General features: G+C 40.8%; 1 protein-coding gene across 1 annotated transcript in view; it reads right to left on the bottom strand.

Annotated features, from left to right (window-relative positions):
• Positions 1-821: 821 nt before the first annotated feature.
• Positions 822-20,318, bottom strand: part of sntb1 (syntrophin, basic 1) — a 61,135-nt gene continuing 41,638 nt past the window's right edge. Inside the window, exons 7-8 of the mRNA XM_049583422.1 lie at positions 10,379-10,608; positions 822-5,174 (exon numbers count right to left, since the gene is read on the bottom strand). Of these exons, the coding sequence (XP_049439379.1) occupies positions 5,082-5,174; positions 10,379-10,608 (323 nt within the window). The 3' untranslated portion in view covers positions 822-5,081. The remainder of the gene's footprint in view (positions 5,175-10,378; positions 10,609-20,318) is intronic.

The following is a 20,318-nucleotide window of genomic DNA, read 5'->3' on the forward strand; positions in this document are numbered from 1 at the left end:
CCAACATCACCATCCAATATCAACCCCACCAAAACCACAGATTCGACTAGGACCCCGCCCCTTCAGTCACCCCATCAAACAGCCACCACCCACTCAAAAATAAAACTGGACATGCCTCTTCCTCTGTGGTGATGGTCTACAACTTTGTTTAGGGACTGAACCCCCTTTCCACATCATCATTTCTCTCCTTCCATGTCACACACCAGGTCAGCAGGCCAGTGCACCCCAACTGAAACCCAAATCCTAACACCTGACCCTAACCACTGACTCAAAAATCAGCGTTTACCCAATTTGAGACAAGCTGTCCCAGTTAACTAGTCTTTAGTCATACCCACACAAACACACACACACACACGTGCGCGCACGCACACACAGAAGCAGTTAAGAACCTGTGAGGACCTGCCACAGCTGAGGAATGCAACAAGAGACTGAGCCAAGAAAAAAGCTTTTCATTCAGAGCTGCTTTTCACACACAAACAAACAAACAAACAAACAAACAAAAACCTTAGCGGAATGTATTTGCACTTCATTGAAGTATCCACTGTGTGCACATGAACATCACTCTGGACATTTATTAGCACAAACACACACACACTGTCTCTCACACACACAAAGTTTATGGCTGATTGCTAATTGATCTGGCTCTGTTCCAGCCCCTCAAAATGAAAAGCGGACAGTCTAAGTCAATACGGCCTTCTGTCATTCTTACTCTCTTTCTCTCGACAATGAGAACACAGGCTTTTAGTGAGTGTGCATGCTTGTGTGTTAAAATTTCTCACTTTGTGTGTGTTTTTTAGGTCCTAGATTGGCTCAAACACATCTTTCTGTCTGTCTCAGTGGGGAAGATGACCTGTAGAGAGTTCTTGTGTTTTTCTTTCACATGATGCAACAATCGCTATCTGCAGACGTTTAGTGCCCCACTGAGAGTCTGAGTTGATCCAATAATGATCCGAGCAGAAGGGAAATGGTGATAAATACAAAGAGGTCTGGAAAAGGTGGAAGAATCTGCTAGTAAACAATGTCAACTAGTCAGCAATGTCAAGAGTTATGGCTGTGCTTGAGGTCTAAACTCTTTACCCTCAATTACATGAATGTGTCCATCCATCTGTTTGTGTGTGTGTGTGTGTGTGTGTGTGTGTGTGTGTGTGTGTGTGTGTGTGTGTGTGTGTGTTTGTGTGTGAGGAAAAGAGAAAGGATGCCAGCTCATTACCTAGGAGCCAAGTAAACAATGTCAAAGAGTTACGATTGTGTTAAGTGCTGCCTACAGCTCAATAACTTCCAAGCTCTTTGGCTAAAGACACATGAATCCTTCCTGCTGAGCTGATCAATAAAACACTTCCCAAATCAAACTAACCTGTCACTAATACTCAGTAAATTAGTACACCACCTCTCATCCTAACTGTCCTCAAGATAAAATACTGCACTGCAGAGAATGTGAGTTTACAGCAGGGTTCATTTCAGTTCTGAATATGGAAGAAGGGAATAGTCTAATATCCGACTACTAAGAACCAGCATCATTAGCAAACAAATTGCAGATGTAATTTACATTTTAATATGATTGAAGTGAAATTTAAACTCTCCAAAGCCCACGTTTTTTTTCCGGGCTTCCTCTGTTGATGAGAAATGAATAAACAACAAGTGAAGACAATAAAAAACAAACTCATCGTGTCGCTTTTGTTAAATACATGATTTATGTGCACCGTTTGAGTTAAAAACTAGGCTTTATCATTCTGAGTGACAGTACAGTAGCTGCCAAAGGCATCGGAGTATTCTACATATCAAAGCAGCCTTTACTCAAAGAGCTTCTCTCCACTTGAGGTTATCAGTAAGTGCTGGCTCCTTGGCTGAACAAAAGTGTTACAATGCTGCCACTATCTTTACGTTTCAAAAAAACAGATGATATTTCTTCTAGAGAGTGGTGGGATTACAATGTGTAAATCACTCTTCACAGTGTGTGTGTGTGAATCATAGACTGTATATAAAGATGGACGAGCTCCTCCAAAGTGAAGCCAAAACACCTCGATTGCTCCCTGTTGGCTGGCTGCATTACAGATCAGAAACCCCACCCCTTCCATGTTAGCGGATGGAGATGGGCCCAACTAAAAATATGTCAAATTAATTTTTCCTAAACATGGTTTCTGTCATTTTAGATAGTTCTTCATGCTAGGGGTGCCATGGGGTGTGGTGTCATGATTGACTGGTCAGAAAGGTGTGTGGGTGGGACCTCAACATTGCAGACATCGCTACTGGGCAGACTCTGCCTCCAATGATGTCACCAGTGCAAGACAGCAGCAGCCATACTCCATACTTCATTTTTGCAATATTGGAGGAAGTGGAGATGCTTTGTCCATCTATATATACAATCATTGGTGTGAATGATCACAGGAAATGTGTGACTGATATGAAGAAGAAAGCAAAGACAAAATCACTGCTGGTTTCTGCACTTATAAGCAAAAGTAAAGTAGCCATAATAGGAGTCACATTGTCGCATTCAAAATTCAGATGTCTTCTTCTCAGTCATCTGAAGGCACGAGGAAAGACCTGGCAGCCAGCCATGGCAGAGACAGTGCAGTACACACACACATATGGGGACATACCAAGAAAAAGCGTGAGGGCGCTTGTTACGACTTTTTACGAGTGCTTCTACAGTGTTTGAATTGTGAGGACATGGGCAATGTCCTCACAAGTCAGTGGCGTCCTCATAAGGTCAGTGCCAATACCAGTGAAATGTCCCCATATACAGGCTGCACCAATGCACCTTCAAACACACACAGACACACAGACACACACGCACTGCCATGGCTGCTGCGGGACTAAAGCAGGATTGAAGACTCCAATCATGGCTACCTTGCTTTAATGAAAGACAAATGATACTTGATGAGGTGATTGTGGCACCGTTTGATTGAGTTTCAGTTTTCGAAATGTGAATATTAGAAGTACTCAAGAGAGAAGTTTGCTGTTGTCAGATAACCAGGAAAACAGGATCAGTTCCAACAAGAGTATCAAAGGATTTCAGCTAGTAAATCCGGCTTATAATCATGAACAGTTCCTTTTCCACTGGGAGCGAACAGTATCATCATGTCTGATCAGACTGCAGACCCTTTGGAGAACAGTTTAACAGTTTGGGGAAGTACGCTCATTCACTGTTTTGCTGAGAGTTGGATGAGAAGATATATATGCTACCACTTTCATGTCTATCTGTTAAAAATATGGGGCTATAGTCCGAGGCTAGTTAGCTTAGCCCAACATGGGAAACAGCCAACCTGTCCACAAGTAACAAAATCTTCCCACTAGCATTTCTGAAACTCCTCAATGAAAGGCGAACTTCAATATTTTTTTACCTTTGCCCTTTACCTTTCACTGGTCTGTTTGTTATTGTGACCAAGTCTTGCTCGAGGAGAGGTCTCATTCTGAAATCTCAGGAGAGGTGACTTCTTGCAGGAAAAGCAACGGTGGATACGTTAGCAAGAGAGGACTGCCAGGAAGAATTCATCATATTTCACTGATCTGGACGATGTGAAAAAGTCTGTGAGATTTCAGAATGAGACTTCTCCTTGAGCAAGACTTGGTTACACACACTAACAAACAGACCAGATCAGTGAAATGTAAGGAAAAACATTACATTTCTCGGTAGGGTCTTTTCCATAATGTTGTCAGACACTTCAAATAACAACCTGAGCCTGGCAAAAACAAGAACTTTTAATGGACATGGTATAAAATTGCCCATAGGGATTACAGTGCAGCGGTCTCTCTCAACACTCAACCAATTTCAAAAACTTCTCTCTCCATTACTCACTTTGACACAAAAACATCAGAAAATAGGGTCATGGTTAGAAAAAGTTTCTCTTTAACCAGCTGGCTGTTTCCCTGTGTTGTTGGTCATTAAGCTAAGCTAAGCGGCTACTGGCTGTAGCTTTATGTATCTGCTCAAAATGTGTTTAGTATTCGGAATATTACTTCATTATTTGGTTATGGTACTCTCAGGGATAAATTAATCATATGCATCTTTATCCTTATCATAAACTTCAGTACATATGTAATACAAGTATTTCTGTGGACACTAAAGTTGTATGTATCAGAAACACAACAGTAAATGCCACCTGGATCCTCAAATTGCCACAGCTGCAAGCTATTAAGCTCGGGTTGTTCATGAGTTGGATATTGTTTTTTTCTGGTTTTGAATGACTAACAGCACCAGGAATTTAAACGAGTGATTAATGAAATCTGAATGCTTGAGTATATTGTAATTCATCGTGACTGAATGTTTTTTGATATTTGAAAGCATCAGAACTGACTTCAGATCACTGTCAGATCAGTCAAACATTGAAATACCTTGACCACGGCACGGTCACAGCATGCAACTTGTTAAAAGAATACTGTGACATTTTGAATTTGAGTCAGCTGTCATGTTTTGGGTAATTGTGCGGGTGATTGTGCCTGCAGAGTTCCAATGATGAATGCTGACACCACTAACAAGACATTTCAGGGGACGCTAACAAAGACAAATGCATGAAGTTTTTCCACAGTGTGTCAAGTGTTTGGTGAAGAAAAATGACTGAGTGAAATTCAGAATGTCCTTTCAGAGCTAATGGTAAATAAATTATATAATTGGTAAATGGAAGGCAGTTTGCCATTACATTTTGATTGAATTAAAAGTGAATTCTTCTCATCTACGCTGCATGTGTCCAGTCCTTCCAATCACAGATGTGACAGCAATGCCCAATCTGTCTTCCTCTGTCCGAATGTCATCTCTCTGCTTCTAGCCCAGTCCTGTTTTACTTCTGTGGTTCTTCAATCAACACTTCAGCCCATGCAGCCCTTAAAGGAAGGGTTCATCACCACCCGTCCCCCAAAATCTGTCATTTCACTCAAAGCAAATCCAACCTCAAATGGTTTCTCCAGTGTTTCTTTAACTTGAAGACCCAAAAAGGTCAATTTCCAGATAGAGGCTACATTCACTCAGCTTGGGTCCCCGACTAAAGGAGTTTGACGTGATGTACTACTGCATGCGGGCTGCAGAGAAGTGTAAAAACAAGCTGGATTTCTGTTTTCAAAGGAGATGAAATGTCCTTTCAGAGAGGTCAGGCCACCAGACCCAGGCGGGAGATCTTTGCAGAGAGAAAGGAGTGGAGGATGAAGACGATTGGCTTCGGGCACGAATGGAGGTCCAATTGCTGGAGGAGGAAGCATAAAAGTCAAAACTACAGAATTAAGTTGAACGAGACAGAATAATGCAAAACATGACAGGGGTAAAGAGGAGAGAATATGATTAAAAGATGTGAGGATTCATAAAAGCAGGAGGGATGACAGAAAGGAGAAGAGGCAGGGGAGGGAGGGAAAAGAAAAAGTCTGTAAAGCACATGAAATCATAAAGGTAGATTCAAAACTAACTACACAGACAACAGTTCCCCATGAGGCAAGGATTAGACAGACCTAGCTGGAGCTAAGCACACACAAACATCATCACTGTGAACAAAGCTCTGTTCATAGCCTGAATCAACAGAGGTACTGTGACTCATATCCTGTTCTTTAGGCCTATAGGGACATTGAACCTATAAATTCACACTTAGACTACTGTTTAGTCGGTCATACTGAACACTGAGGAGGTTTAAGAGGCTACCTCATCCCCAGCAAACCCAGTGCAATGAATATGAGTAAACCTACACACCAGTGCTGATCCACAAAAGTCTTGGGTGTCCACAGAGTCGGATTTTCAGGATGTTGGAAGTTTTTTAGTGTGGCTTTGGTAGTGCCAATGTCAGTCACTCTGTCTGTTAGTCCGACACTGAAGTATTCCCACTATTAGATGGATTGCCTCGAAGTTTGGTACAGATGTCCATGGTGGCCCAAAGATGAATCCTAATGACCTTTGCGATCCCCTGACTTTTGATTTAGCATCATCAGCAGGTCAAAGTTTTTGTTTAGTGAAATATCTCAATATCTACTTGATGGATTTGCACAAGATTTTGTACTAACGTTCATAGTTCAGAGACGATGAACTGTACTGGGCTTGGTGATCTCCTGACATTTCCTCCAAAACACCACCAGCTGGCTGAAATTTATGGTTCAGCAAAGGGACTGTTCGTTATTTATGAGAAGGGAGGAGGTTGTGCCAAGCGGGGGAGGCACTTCAAATAATTTTTTAAGCACTGGAGAGAGGTTATGGTTTTTTATTTGGCTTAAGGGAGGGACATTCAACTTTAAACAGGCAAATTTTGTATTTATTTTAAATACTCTCAGAACCATAAACCCTGCAAGTGCGTTTAAACAGTACAACAAATGATAGGCAGATGTTTGTCTGCAGCATTTACATATCACCTTGGGTTTGTCCTTCACCTTCTCAAAATGATCCCACACTTTCCTGCCCGACATGTTATTAACTAGCCTGTGTAATAACTGCAGGTACCAGCCCTGTAAATTAACGTGACTCCTGTGTGACTGCTGAGCCTGGCCACTTCCTGTATCTGTCCTTTCAAATTAAATTCCCACATGGTCCAGTCATATAGGTTTTGATTTATTTTGACAAGGCACAGCTCCTAATAGTTTCATCATTCATTCCTAATAGTTCCTGTAAGAAAGTGACCAATGAAATCTCGCCAACTAATGACCTTTCTGGTTGACTAACATTTGGTCGACTATTAGGGGGCAGCCCTGATGAAAACAAAAATTATTGTCAGACCTGTAAATTTCTTTGAACGCAAAATGTGCGACAAGCACTTCCATCAAAAAAGGCAATCAAATTGAAGCTCAAATCACTTCATTCTATGTCACACTGAAAATATGAAGACAAACCATTTGCACTAACCACATCCTGTATCAAAAATTAAGTTCTGCGCTTCTGTATGGATGAAAAAGGCTTATTTTTCCAACTTCATGATTTCGTTTTTAACTTTTAACTTCTGATCTTCACAGGGTAAGTTTTATAATCAAATAACAGCCAACGTCCCAAGTAACTGATATTCTAGCTGCTGCTGCCGCACGTTTCAGTTTATTTGAGAAAAATGGTCATTATGTTGCTATTGCTGACTGTCTGCATGGTGTGATGTGTGTGTGTGTGTGTGTGTTTGTGTGGGTGTGTAGGTTTGTTAAATTTTGTTGGTTTTGCGTGTGGCTATCCTGCACCCATATTCTGTTGAAATGCACAAACAGCTTGTGTGATGATGTGATTTTTAAGGAGGATTCGAATTTTGCTTAAGTGATTAGCTGTTTGTTTTGGCGATAACTCCCTCTGTGCTGTTTGATGGTTAGCTCCATATGTACATTTGGTGGGAAGTTACAAAAATCTGGTTATTTATGTTGAAGGGAGGGTCATGCTTCCCCCCTCAGTCACTCAGGGAGGCTCCGGGTAAAGACCACTGGTCACCCCACTCTGATAAATAACGTACAGTGCCTAACAGATATCAAGTGAAATGTATTGACAACTACTGGGTGGATTACCATAATAAAACCCTCAGAATGAACTTTGGTGATCTCTCAACTTTTCATCCTTTAAATTTAAATTCGTCCAACAGCATACTTTGGTTTACAACCAAATACTTGCTAAAATGGCAATAGTGTCAACCTCAGCTGTACTTTATATTTAGTGGTAATGAGCAAATATTAGCATACCAACATGCTAAACTATGATTGTGAAAATAGTAAACACCGTAATTGCTAAACAACAGTATGTTGCAGCATTGTCATTATACGCATGCCAACTCAGGCATTTAGTTAGCATCCAGCACAAACACCACTATGCTTCAGCTACAGCACTGACTCTTAGTCTTATTTTTATTTTTTTTTGCCTTGCTGATCAATCACAGTGGGGACGTGTATATAATGTTTTCAAATCCACAATCCGCTCTATAACACATTTTCTGTACGAGGGAGTTGAACGGTCAATTACTGTGACAAAATTAGACATACATAGTCCCTGCCAACTAATGACAGTATAGTCAACACTTTGAAAAAAAAAGCCCAGCTGATTCCACTTTCAAATGTTAGTTAATGAGCCATCAGCCACATCCACAAGTGCCTTGGGATTTTTATAAAGCCTCGTCTATGACTGTGTTGGGATTCAGAAATGCTACAGACACTAAAATCTGTTCTGCTAAGTTAGCCAACAGAGGGTTTTGAATCAAAGCTCTAAAGTCTTTGCTTATTTGCCTTCAGCATAATCTGAGCCGTGAAACACGAGTGTATCTGACAGAAGTTTTATACGGAGCTGTGCGTGGACTGTTGTACAGAGAGTACGAGGCATCGATACAAAACCACTCAGTTTCCAATTTGTAATTCCCATAAGCCTAGAGAGTAAATATTTTAGTTTTCACTGTCACTTTATTTTCCAGCACATGGTAACTCACAGTGCTGTGGCTTTATGAATGATGAAACATCAGTGTTGTGTTTTTGGGTAAAACAGTTGGTGCTAAGGGAGGGGGCTACTAGAGCTAATCCTCCTGATACCAACATTAATATTCATATCAGTATTGTCAAATCACTTCCAAAAAGCTAAAAACTTTTCAACAGTAGTAATAAATACACTGGGTAGTGAGACTGGTAGTACTTGGTTGTTTTCAGGTACACACATCTAACTTCTGACAGTGGCCCCTTAAACACCTGGACGTTCACACAGAGAGCTGTTGAGTGAGCGGTGTAAACAGATTAAAACTCTTACAGTAAGTGGCAGGCTATTTTTAAAGAAAACTCTCCTCTCCAGCGCTCTTACCTGGTAAGACCTGCATATGTGTGAAGTTCCCTTTATTTCAGGAGTTGTTTTATGATGAAGTGCTGTAATTTACTTTCTGCTGTACCACTTTCCCTCTGCCTGTCTCGTGTACTTGTGCTCCTGTTTGTGTTTGGCTTCATTTCCCAGAAGGCCTCCTGAAAACCCCTGAGAGTGGGTATGAACTTGTTCTATTTATTGTACTGAGTTGTACACGACCACAGCAGAGTAAGCTTGATGTTTCATTTTCTTTTCTAACAGTGTGACTTGAAAAGCAAAAACTAAAAAGCACAGTTATTACTATTAATATTTAGGCTTAAAGAAGTACATTTAACACAGCTTCACTTGGAACGGGATATTACTGAGTATAATTATTACAATTAGTACAAAATGTTTTGTCTTGTAGGTTGGAGAAGATTAAAAAGCTTTTAATTCAAAATTCAAAGTATAAATTTTGCAACAAACCCAATCACTACAACAAATGTTTGCATTGAACATTTCTGCAAACCACAGATACATATGTATGTTATTATGTAGCAGATATGTTGAAGCTTTATGTTTCTCAACAACAATGTGGTGAAGGTGCACTTACATATGTGCAAAAAACAGCTGGTTATGGCTGGATAAGATCATGTTTGGCTTAAAACAGCCCTTTGTTGCATGTCATTCCCCCTCTCTCTTCTCCCCTAACACTATAGCTGTCCTATAGAATAAAGGCAAATAGTCCCCCAAATATCTAAAAAAACCCCCCCAAAAAACACCCAAGTTTGGTGGCTCAAACGTGATTAATGACAGTGTTGTTGTTTGTTTGTTTGTCTGGGACAGTGGTCTGCAGCTTGGCAGGTGTCTCACCAGGGAGACATGCCATCCACCATCCCCTCCATCTCCATATCATGAAGTCATCTTGTATATTGCAATGAAGGTGTGACAAAATACAGTACATACCCCTCAAACATATTACATCACTTTAGAAATGCTGGTATGATACGTGCAAATGTAACGTATTCCTGATTTGCAGAAATGTACACCCTGAACATTGTTCTGGTGACCAGGCTGGGCAAACAAATAAATATTCATCTGTAATAATATGTTCAAATCAAAAATTCTGAGACTATAAGCCTTATACTCCAGCAGGGGTTGTTCCCTAAATGCACCATCTGTCTGACCAGTTGCACCCTGTTTCTCTGTCAGTAAATTAGGCTGTCCTCCTTACTAGACTAAAGCAAATAAAGAAAACTAGCAAGCCATGCTAAAAGGGTGACCATACCAAACCATCTAACAGGTAATGTGTGGAAGCATTTTGGATTTGGCCAAATAGACCATGAATGATGGAAACATGTCTGTTTTAATTACAGTAGTTTTGGATGAGGCTACATGGGTTCAAATTCAAACAAATTACGTTAGTCTAGAACTGTTTGAATTCAATTTTTTTAAAAGTAACAATCTGGTACATTTGCAAAATGCAGCTTTGCATTCTTGTCTATTGAAGCAACTACTGGGGCAAAAAATGGTAAATCAGCCTTTTCTGTGATGGTTTTCTAGCTGTGTGTTTGACTATTTATATGCAGAACAAAACAGAGTTTCAGTGGACCATGAACACGAAGGACAACAGAGTTCCTATCATAGCACATCTTGTCACATTTCTTTGTGTCGGAAAAAAACAAATAAAACACTCACAATCTCCCCCTCCTTCCCTCCAAAGTCAAGGAAGAGCATGCGAACTCCGTCGTCTGAGGACATCTTTAGTTTTTCGTAGGGGTAGGAAAGGAGCACTCGGGGCCTGGTGGGTGTCTGAGCGCCTCTCTCCTCCCAGCTCTCCCCGTCTCCCAGTCTGGGGTCAGCCAGCACAGAGAAGCCCTGTTCATAGTGGATCACCAGCCGGCACTCCTGATTCTGGTATAGACAACCTGGAAGATAAATAGATAGAATATTTTAATCCTTAATTGTTAGCTAATAAAAAAACTCATGAACAAATCCTTCCATTTTTCATTGTCCCTGTGTTAACAATGAGTGGATGAGAAAAATATCAGTTAAAGAGCACATCAGAATTTCAAACGTCTAATGCATAAGTAAGTATAAGTAATAAGTCATTACAATGAGGTAAAAATTAGACTGAATCACAGACTTTTATGTAAGTAGCAGTATGACCTTAAATGCATATTGTGGACTTCATGAATGCATATCCTTTAATAACCGTCTCTACTCCTTACTTTTAGGGATGATATACGTTTTCTGATGTCTTATGACTTCAGTGCCAAGTGCTGGCCTGTATTAGAAGGGCAGGGTCACTCAATATGATTAATGCATTATGTTACATGCAGGGCTGGACTGACCATCTGGCAGATCAGACACTCTCCTGGTGGACCGTTTTTTTTGTTGTTGTTGTTGTTTTGTCTGATCGGCCCATAAAACAGGTAGATCGGCCCACTGACACTGGGCTGGCTCAATCACATCTTTAAACCCCTCCCCTTTTTGCCATGCCTTCATTAAAGCTGGGGTATACAATTAAATTAATTTGTTTTAGCTAGAGTTTGCCTCTTCATTAGGAAATGAGTGTGCACAATAGGGTTGTCATGAGAACTGATACTTTGGTACCAAGTCGATGCCAACACGCAAAAAAAACGTCAGTACCTGTTTTGTTTTTTTTGGTACAGCAAGTACCGGATACAACTTTGCCCTCAGTGGGCTGTGTCGATTCCTGACGGAACTCAGGGGGGCAGTATACGCACGTCAGTCTGTGCCGAGGACAAACACTGAAGAAGAAGAAGAAGAAGAACACCTGTTCTCCATCGTCTCTGCTAGAAACAATGGCTTCTACAAGTGCTACTGGAGCCACAACACCTCGGCTTGTTGAAAAATCAGGTAGTAGGAGTCGTGTGTGGAGACATTTTGCATTTGAGGCAGATGAAAGCGGAATAATTATAAACTCGCAAAGACCAGTGTGCAAACGGTGCCTCCGAAGTTTCCAGACCAAAGGAGGAAACACTTCAAACCTGGCTAAACACTTAAAAGACAGACACCCTGACTTGTTTAAAGAATTGAAGGTGAGTGAGTTTCAGTTTACCATCACTTGTGTTATGTTATACTTATCCTGAAATATACGTTACATTATTTGGGTTTGAGAGCCAGCTTACTACGTTTATAGGGGCAGCTACTAGTATTCGCTACCTTACGTTATAACTTACCCTGTAACAGATGGCTAACGTTATGTGACGTTAACGATACCGCTTTAACGTTACTTAACATTGCGTTTTAAGCAATTATTATTGGACTAATTGTCTGTCACCATATCCGTAAATTCAAAGTTTGAAACAATTTTAATAAAGTAGTGAATTTAGAAATACATGAGTTCTGTTTTTTGATTTTTATCATGGTATCAAATGAGTATCGAGAACTGTGGAAATTCACTGGTATCAGTATTGACTACTGAAATTCTGGTATCGTGACAAGCCTAGTGCACAACATACTGATACAGTCCATTAAACATTCATTCAGAGCTTTTTGTATAGGCCCAGTTGAATATTGCCATAATAATGTGTGGTTATCACAAAAACCCACAGCATATCTGAATTGAGACCATTTGAGAACCACTGCTTTAGAAAATCTAAGTCATGATAGGAGACTATGGCCAATCACAGATCATTTCAGTGAGAGGTGTTCCTATAGGCTGTTCTACAAATGCAGATCTCTTTGGTGAAAGCCTGATCCAATGCTGGAGAATCCTGCCGAGAAAGTTGCTACTCCAGCACACAGCAAAGCAACCCCGAAAAAGAGAGTCTAAAGGAATGTCTGACAATAAATGAAACAATACATGTGTCAGTATCAGCAAAGCGTTTCAGAGATAGACAGAAAATGTTGGTAACAGACTACCCGTCTGACAACCGGAGCTAAAGCCATAACTTCAAGTTCACAGTATGTAGCTAATATTAGCTAAAGCCTCCAATCACAGCGTATCCCCTGCCTCGCTCCCCGCCGTTACAGAACACCTCACTGGGAGGAGAGCATGCAGCAGCTTGACCCACAGTCAGCAGCAGCAGCGACCCCAGTCCAGCCAGCACAAACGCCAGCTCAGAGGGGACCAGACAGCCCGGCTCCCCGCCAAATCAGCAAACTTTATGTGTCTGCAATTACACAGGTTAGACACAGGTTAGACACAGGTCAGACCCAGCGCTGCTGTTGGAAGAGGGAGGAAGTACTTTCAAATTCTGCTGTTTTTTTGTTGTTGGGTTGTTTTTTTTTGCTTTAATAGGTGTCTCCCACCATGTTGAAAAACCCTAAACCCTTGCATAATATAATGTACACATACATACAGTATATGCACAGAAAACACAGAATTCTGTAAAAACAATAACGTAATGTGATACATTTCCACTGAAAGTGAATAAATAAATGTTGAAGAAATTAACTAAATGAATTTCTGGCCAGCCATATTACAAGTTTACTACATTTTCCTTCGACTGTAGAAAATACTTAGATCATCGATTTATTACAAATTACTGTAATTATGATGACACTCTTATGTCCCTGCAGCTCAGAAGGAATTTTCTCTCACAGTTGCAAGTTTATTAGGTTCACTGAGGTAAAACTAATGATAAAACAACACATCTGTTCTTCATAAATGGTATAATGTTTATTACAATAATGCAGAATGTAACGTTCACATTATAATGTTTTGGTGATATAATGTTTATAAAGTTGTTAAACTAAGTTAATTCAACTTTTTTAGTGATATGTGCAATGGCAAATTACTGTTTTACTAAGAGGTATTTCTAATATCTCTTCCTCCCCATTTATATCAGTGAGACTAAATATTAGAGACACCTCTTGCACAGCATTAGTTTTAGCGTGGTGAACTCAATAAACTGACACCTGCGTGTAGATACAGGCTCTTCTTATTAAAATGTACAGTTCTGTCTTGTTGTCAAATTCCCACTCCGTTCTAACTCATGTGTCCCATGTCTTTTACAACACAATTTACCACATTTCAGTGACAGACTTCTCCCTTCACGTGGAGACCGAGCCGCTGAAGGCTCAGTTAAATGTATCTGTTCCACATTCTCATCGCTTTCTTCCCCACTCTCTCCCCTTTCTCCACACAGCATGCGTCCGGCTGAAAGAGTGTGCTATCTTTATCTGCTCTCCCAATTTACGCATCACTTTCTTCTGCTTTAATGACAAACCTGTCGCGTCTCCACACAGTGTGATCTTGCCGCATTTAGTCTTATTTTTCAGTGCCTTGACAGCAGAGTTCCCCCCCTGCATGCTGAAAACTTCATTTACAGAATAAGCTCCTCTCTCTTGACGACATCTGATCTATCGAGCGGTGTGTTTGTGCTACAAAATGAGACGGTGAGCGAGAAGAGAGTTGTTATCTTTCCTTCCTTTCTTATTGTTTGCTGACAGCCTGAGCAGGTTGTGTGTGTATCGCATGTACAGGGAGGGACGTGTGTGTTTGCACATTTTTACATATGACAATAGAAGCGTATGTGTAATGCCTCTAAGCTAGTGAGGAGAAGGAGTATATTTTCTGCCTTGCAGATATAAAAGAGACAAGGAGATGCATATACGAGTGTATCTTCTCTCTGAGGGCTGTAGAATATCTGTGCATGTGTGTTTACATATATGTATGCTCTCTGTGGCCTGCGTTGGGTTCTTTTGTCCAACTGTCAACAGGCCAATCCTCTGACTACTTAACCGCGTTGTCAGTCAAACCACACTAATCATCCTATACACACCTAAATCCCTTCCTCGTTCGGCTCTTTAGCGAAAGGCGATTATGAAGCCAAGGTTGGCAAATATGTACACAGTAACACACACATACACACACCAGATTGGTCAAAGGCAAATAATTCTTGTGAGTTTAATTCACCCTGCGGGAGTAGCAGATGGATGGACTGTACTGCACGATAATGTAATCAAGTCCCAGAAAGGCACGCTGAATTGATTCTGATTTTCTGTTATCGTATAGATTGTTTGGCATCTCCTGTTTAGCACATTTTAACCCCAAATGGAAACCTTACATAATTTTCTATACAAAAAATAATTAAAAGTACTGTCACTCTGAAATAACTCATTCACAATCAAAAACACTGCCACAAAGGTGGGTCATATTAGTCTGACTGCTAATTAGCAGCAGCTGCGAGCTGTAAAATAAAGGTGCAATTAGTACTTTAATATGGAAGTTTACAAAGCAACAAGAGACCATCAGCATAGAGTCAGAGCCGAAATTACAGGTCCACTGATTAAACTGCAGATTTATTCATAATGTCAACTGATGGCGAAGACAGTTGCATAAATAATAAGTGGAGCAAAGCTTCAATTCAGGCAGAGCAGTGAAGTCATCAGCTGCTCGACTACCAGCTGACTAACATCCAATCATATTCATGCTAGGAGATCTGAATCAATACATCGATTCAGTGATCAACAATCCACTATCATCTATGCAAAATGCAAGTATCTATCCATATCATCGTCGTTTGATTAAGCCTTTATTTTGAAGTTCTCCATCACCATCAAACAGCTCCAGGCGGATGATGGGAAACAGCCAAGAGAAAGATGATGAGGATGATGTTATTTACTTGGGACTAATCAGCAGTTTGGAAATATTTCAGGGAAAATACGGGACAAAGCATAGGCCACACATAAACAATGCTGTTACGAGATAAAACACAACATATCTGCCTGGCTGGGCATCTTACTCAGCTAACTTCTTGTGGTGTAAACATGCTAAAGCTAATAATGGGATTGCACCCTCCAGGCTGGGAGTGAGTTACTGCCCCAAGCGAGGGAGTTAAAGTATCTTAAGGTCTTGTTCAAGAATGGTAGAATGGAGCATGAGATGGATTGGCAGCTTGGCGCAGCATCTGCAGTGGTGCAGCAACATCATGGTGAAGAGAGAGTTGAGCCAGAAGGCGAAGCATTCCATTTACTGGTCCATCTACGTCCCAACCCTCACCTATGGTCATGAGCTCTGGGTACAGACCAAAAGAATGAGGTCATGGATACAAGCGGCCGAAATGAGTTTCCTCTGAAGGGTGGCTGGGCTCAGCCTTAGAGATAGGGTAAGGAGCTCAGACATCCGGAGGGAGCTCGGAATAGAGCCACTGCTCCTTTGCGTTGAAAGGGGTCAGTTGAGGTGGTTCGGGCATCTGATCAGGATGCCTCCTGGGCGCCTCTTGTTAGAGATGTTCAGGGCATGTCCCACTGTTAGGAGGCCCCAGGGCAGACCCAGAACACGCTGGAGAGATTACACATCGCGCCGGGCCTGGGAACACCTCAGGGTCCCCCAGGAAGAGCTGGAAAGCGTTAATAGGGAGAGGGATGTCTGAAATGCTTTGCTTGGCCTGCTGCCCCCGTGAACGGACTTTGGATAAGTGGTTGAAAATGGATGGATGGATGGATGGATGGATGGGTCACTAGCAAAACGCAATAGTTTTGTCAATGACATTATACATGTTTTGTGGCTGTTGGGAGAAGTTTGCCTTCGGGGCTTTAAGCCAGATGCACAGCTCTTTCATTTTTATTCTGATATATTGTGCATATTCTTTAATTATATTATTTGATATTTTTTATTTAAACTTTATTCTATTCTATATTTATATTTCTTGATTTTTTACAACCCTTGCTTTTATTTTTAGTTTCATTTTCTCTCACTATGTTTATGTTATGCACCAATACCCCCAAGCAAATTCCTTGTGTATGAAAGCCTACTTGGCAACACACCGGATTGTGATTTCAATTGTGATCCATGCATCTGTTTGTTGAGGGGGGATTAAAGGCCGGGGTGTACTTGATCAGAGCTGGTTGTTTTGACTTGCTGTCCTACCACGTCTGAAATCAAAAGCACTTGTATCTGTTACACTCCAAGGCAGAGTGAAGAGCTGGTCTAGTACAGTGCTTGAGTAAATGTATTTAGCTACATTCCACCACTGGATGTAACAGACAGTATTCTACATAATCTTTGAAAGCATTACCACAGAAGCAATGTTGGCTCCAAAAGACACTAATCAGGTGAGTTGTTGGCACCTTCAGTGGAAAGCGTTAGTGTGGGTTTTAGACTCTTTTTGTGTGTGTCAGGAGAGGAGCGGGATAATAACAGTAATTTCCTCCCTCCTTATCAACTGTGAAACACACTAAAACAACAGAGGTGTGTTGATTACAACATCAAGAAGTAATGCCGATAAAGAGGACACTGTGAATCAAATAGAAAAACGAGGCGCACACATGCAGTCAAATATACGGTGTAATATCCCCAGAACCCTGAAGACATCCCATTCATGATGAAAAATGAGCCTCATAACGTGTAATATTATTCTAATGATGTATAAACAATCTGGCAGGACAAACGTCTCCCTAATGGCATAACAGAGTTGTAAATGGGGCAAAGAGAGCCGACTCATTGTCGTGTTCAGGAGTGAAAATTAGACGTGAAATTCTACTCTTCCACCTGAGAGCCTTGATCCATGGGGCACGAAGGGTTTCCCACCAGAATGCACACGCACATACGCAACAACACGCGCGCGCGCGCACACACACACACACACACACACACACACACACACACACACACACACAAATATACACACACAGAGGGGCTTTTCAGGCTGCAACAAAAGCCCTTCTTTCTGCCTGACGGTGAGTGGAAAAGACAGAAGGAGGGGCAGAGTGATAACAAACACAGAGAGGAGAACTGAATGAATGAGGGAAAGAGAGAGGCAGCGAGAGCGGAGGGAGACACTAACTCCGTTACCATGACGACAAGCGCTAACGCTAAAAGGTTATTACGGTACAGAATCTCTGTCGTTAGTTTTAAACTTGTCAATGACATTAACAGCAGGTACGGTACTTTATATCTTCAACCTACATCCCACTGCGCTGAATGTCCGAGTGTCACAGCAGGTTACTAGGTTAATTTCCCACAACCACTGAGGTAAAAGTGCTTTTTTAAGTGCTCCGAATCATTAAGCTGTTTACCTGTTCATTAAGGAGACCCAGTCGCCCTCCAAGACAATTTTACAGCTGTCACCTTTGACAACAACATTAACGAGAAGGCTGTGGGTGTGCAGCAGGACGGAGACGTGGGATTACTGACTTTAAATAGATAAATCTGAAGCTGGTCATAAAATGACGTAATGAATCTGTGAAAAGTGAGAACTTTTTCTTGACCTTGGCCACAGCAGCTGGGAAAACATAAGGTTCATTCAGTAGCTGTTCTGGGGTTTTGGAGCAGCCGTAGCTCATCAGAAAGACTGCTACTGTGTACACAACACCTGTGACGGGACAAATTACTAGTGGTTTTCATGCTTTGATTTTTACAGATGGAACAAGAAAGACTTACCATGTTAATTAGCAAGCTTTAAAGGTGATGGAAGGCAGATTTTGTTAAATCTGGACAGAGCCAGGCAAGCTGTTTCCAGTATGGCAAGGCTTTTTAACAATTAATCAAAGGGGCTGACTGGTAGCAATTTAGTTTTCACTGGTGGAAATGACAAATAACATGTCAGGATCGAATTTTTGAATAGTTAATATTAGTTTAAGGATGTTTTCAAACCTGTACTTTGGTTCATTGTGTCCGGACCGAGGGCACAAATGATTCAATCTTGCATTTACTAGTGGTGCGGTTCTTGTACCTGAGTAAACACACAGTCATAGTGACTGACAGGTAAATGTTTAATGGAAACTTTTGGCAGTTTTCATTTTGCACCATCAGAACACATGGGGAAATCAAATTCCACTGACTGTCAGAAGCTAATGAAGCACTTCAACAATTCTATTGTGTATATGTATGTTCTTTGGTGTCACAAAGAGCTCACGAGGAAATGACTGATTATGAATATTCTTAGTATTATTACATTGCAATTCAAGTGCATGTAATTCAGGACTTATTAGCCTACTGTCAGATCACTGACACACACTTTTTAATGGACTCAAAGCTCCAGTATGTAGGATTCAGGGGCATCTGTTGGTAGAAATGGTATATAATATTCATACCTATGTTTTTATTAGTGTATATCACCTGAAATTTAAGATTCATTGTGTTTTTGTTACCTCAGAATGGACTGTGTATATCTACACAGGAAGTGGGTCCTCTCCCATGTTGTTTCAACAGTAGCCTAGACCAGACAAACCAAACGCTGGTTTAAGGTAGGGCCATTCACATTTTTGCGTCCACCACTGCAGTTCTCCTACACCCCTGGCACATGGGTGAAGTTTCAGTTCCAATAACTTACCACTAGATGCCATTAAATCCTACACACTAGACCTTTAATGAACTGACAAAGAACACAGAGTTGGATACAAGCGCAGCAGTTTTAACAGCTTTTGATCATCAATCAGGGAAAATACATTCACTGATGTGCATACATGTTACCACGGTTACCAAATACATATGTAGGCTATATACATACATGTACAGATCAATTTTAAGATCACGGACAGATTTCAAGATCAGGTTTGTTTGCTTTCAGACCACAAATAAAATGCACCACAGAGACCCACCTTTTCAAGAGGTCTCAGTTCACAGGGTTAGATTGACAGCTTTCAGACCACCATAAGCAAACCGTATTATTTGGCGAAACGCTCCAGGAAAAAAATGGTTATTTGCCATGTCAGAAATCAACAATTGCTTTTCTGCGATGTCCAACATATCGACGAACCATTTATAATATGATATGTGGGTGTCATATAATTAAAGTACTACAAAGCCATTGGTCAACTTTCAAATTACCAGTCATTTTGGATATATATGTACATCATTGAAGATATCTTTATGTTAGATTTTAAAAGGATCTGCCATTTTTCCAGTCTTTATGGAAAGCTAAGGTAAACTAATGTAAATAACAGATGGCTGTAACTTTATATTTAGCACACAAACAAGGAGGTATCATCCTCTCATCTAACTCTCATCTAAGCAAATTAAAGTGTATTTCCAAAAATCTCTAACCATTTCTTTAAAGTGCTCAAAAGACTTACAATCTGCAATTCCATCACAGCTGGGCAAACTCCATCTGCTAGATCTATTTATATGAAACACTGCACAGGGCTTGTCAGATTATTGATTCTTGATAGGTTGATTAAGACTCCACCGAAGCGAGACAAGCAACAGAAAACAGGGAGGGCAGATATGCCGTAGACAAAAGCAGGGTTTAAACCTTGGGACTACCTGATAGGCAGTGCCTTATCCTGCTAATTGCTGAAAATGTCAATATAACCTCTGAAAAGTTTAAGTCACCTTGGACATAATAATAACAGAAATGACTGCAGGCCAAATGCCTGTGAAATTTGATTTCGGAGCTGAACAAATTACTTTCCCCTTTAAAGTCCCTCTAAGAATGGCCTGCTGCCCGTCGAGTGATTGAGAGTTAATCTATCTTCAGAGTAAATCTTTATCACAAGCCTTGACAGTGAATAAACCATCACAATGATTTATCAGAATGTAACACAGATGAAAAGATGACAAGGTCAGCACGACGACTTCTCAGGTGGCAACTGCTGAAAAATGAGTGAATGCACTTTGTATGCATTATCACACTCCTTCTCGGGGGAAGTGTAAATTACTTTTCTACTTCCATAACAAGAAACCGAGGGCTTGGTGCGAACATCAATCTGTTTCAGGAAA

This window comes from Epinephelus fuscoguttatus, linkage group LG8 (assembly GCF_011397635.1).
Source record: "Epinephelus fuscoguttatus linkage group LG8, E.fuscoguttatus.final_Chr_v1".
Lineage (NCBI taxonomy): Eukaryota > Metazoa > Chordata > Actinopteri > Perciformes > Serranidae > Epinephelus > Epinephelus fuscoguttatus.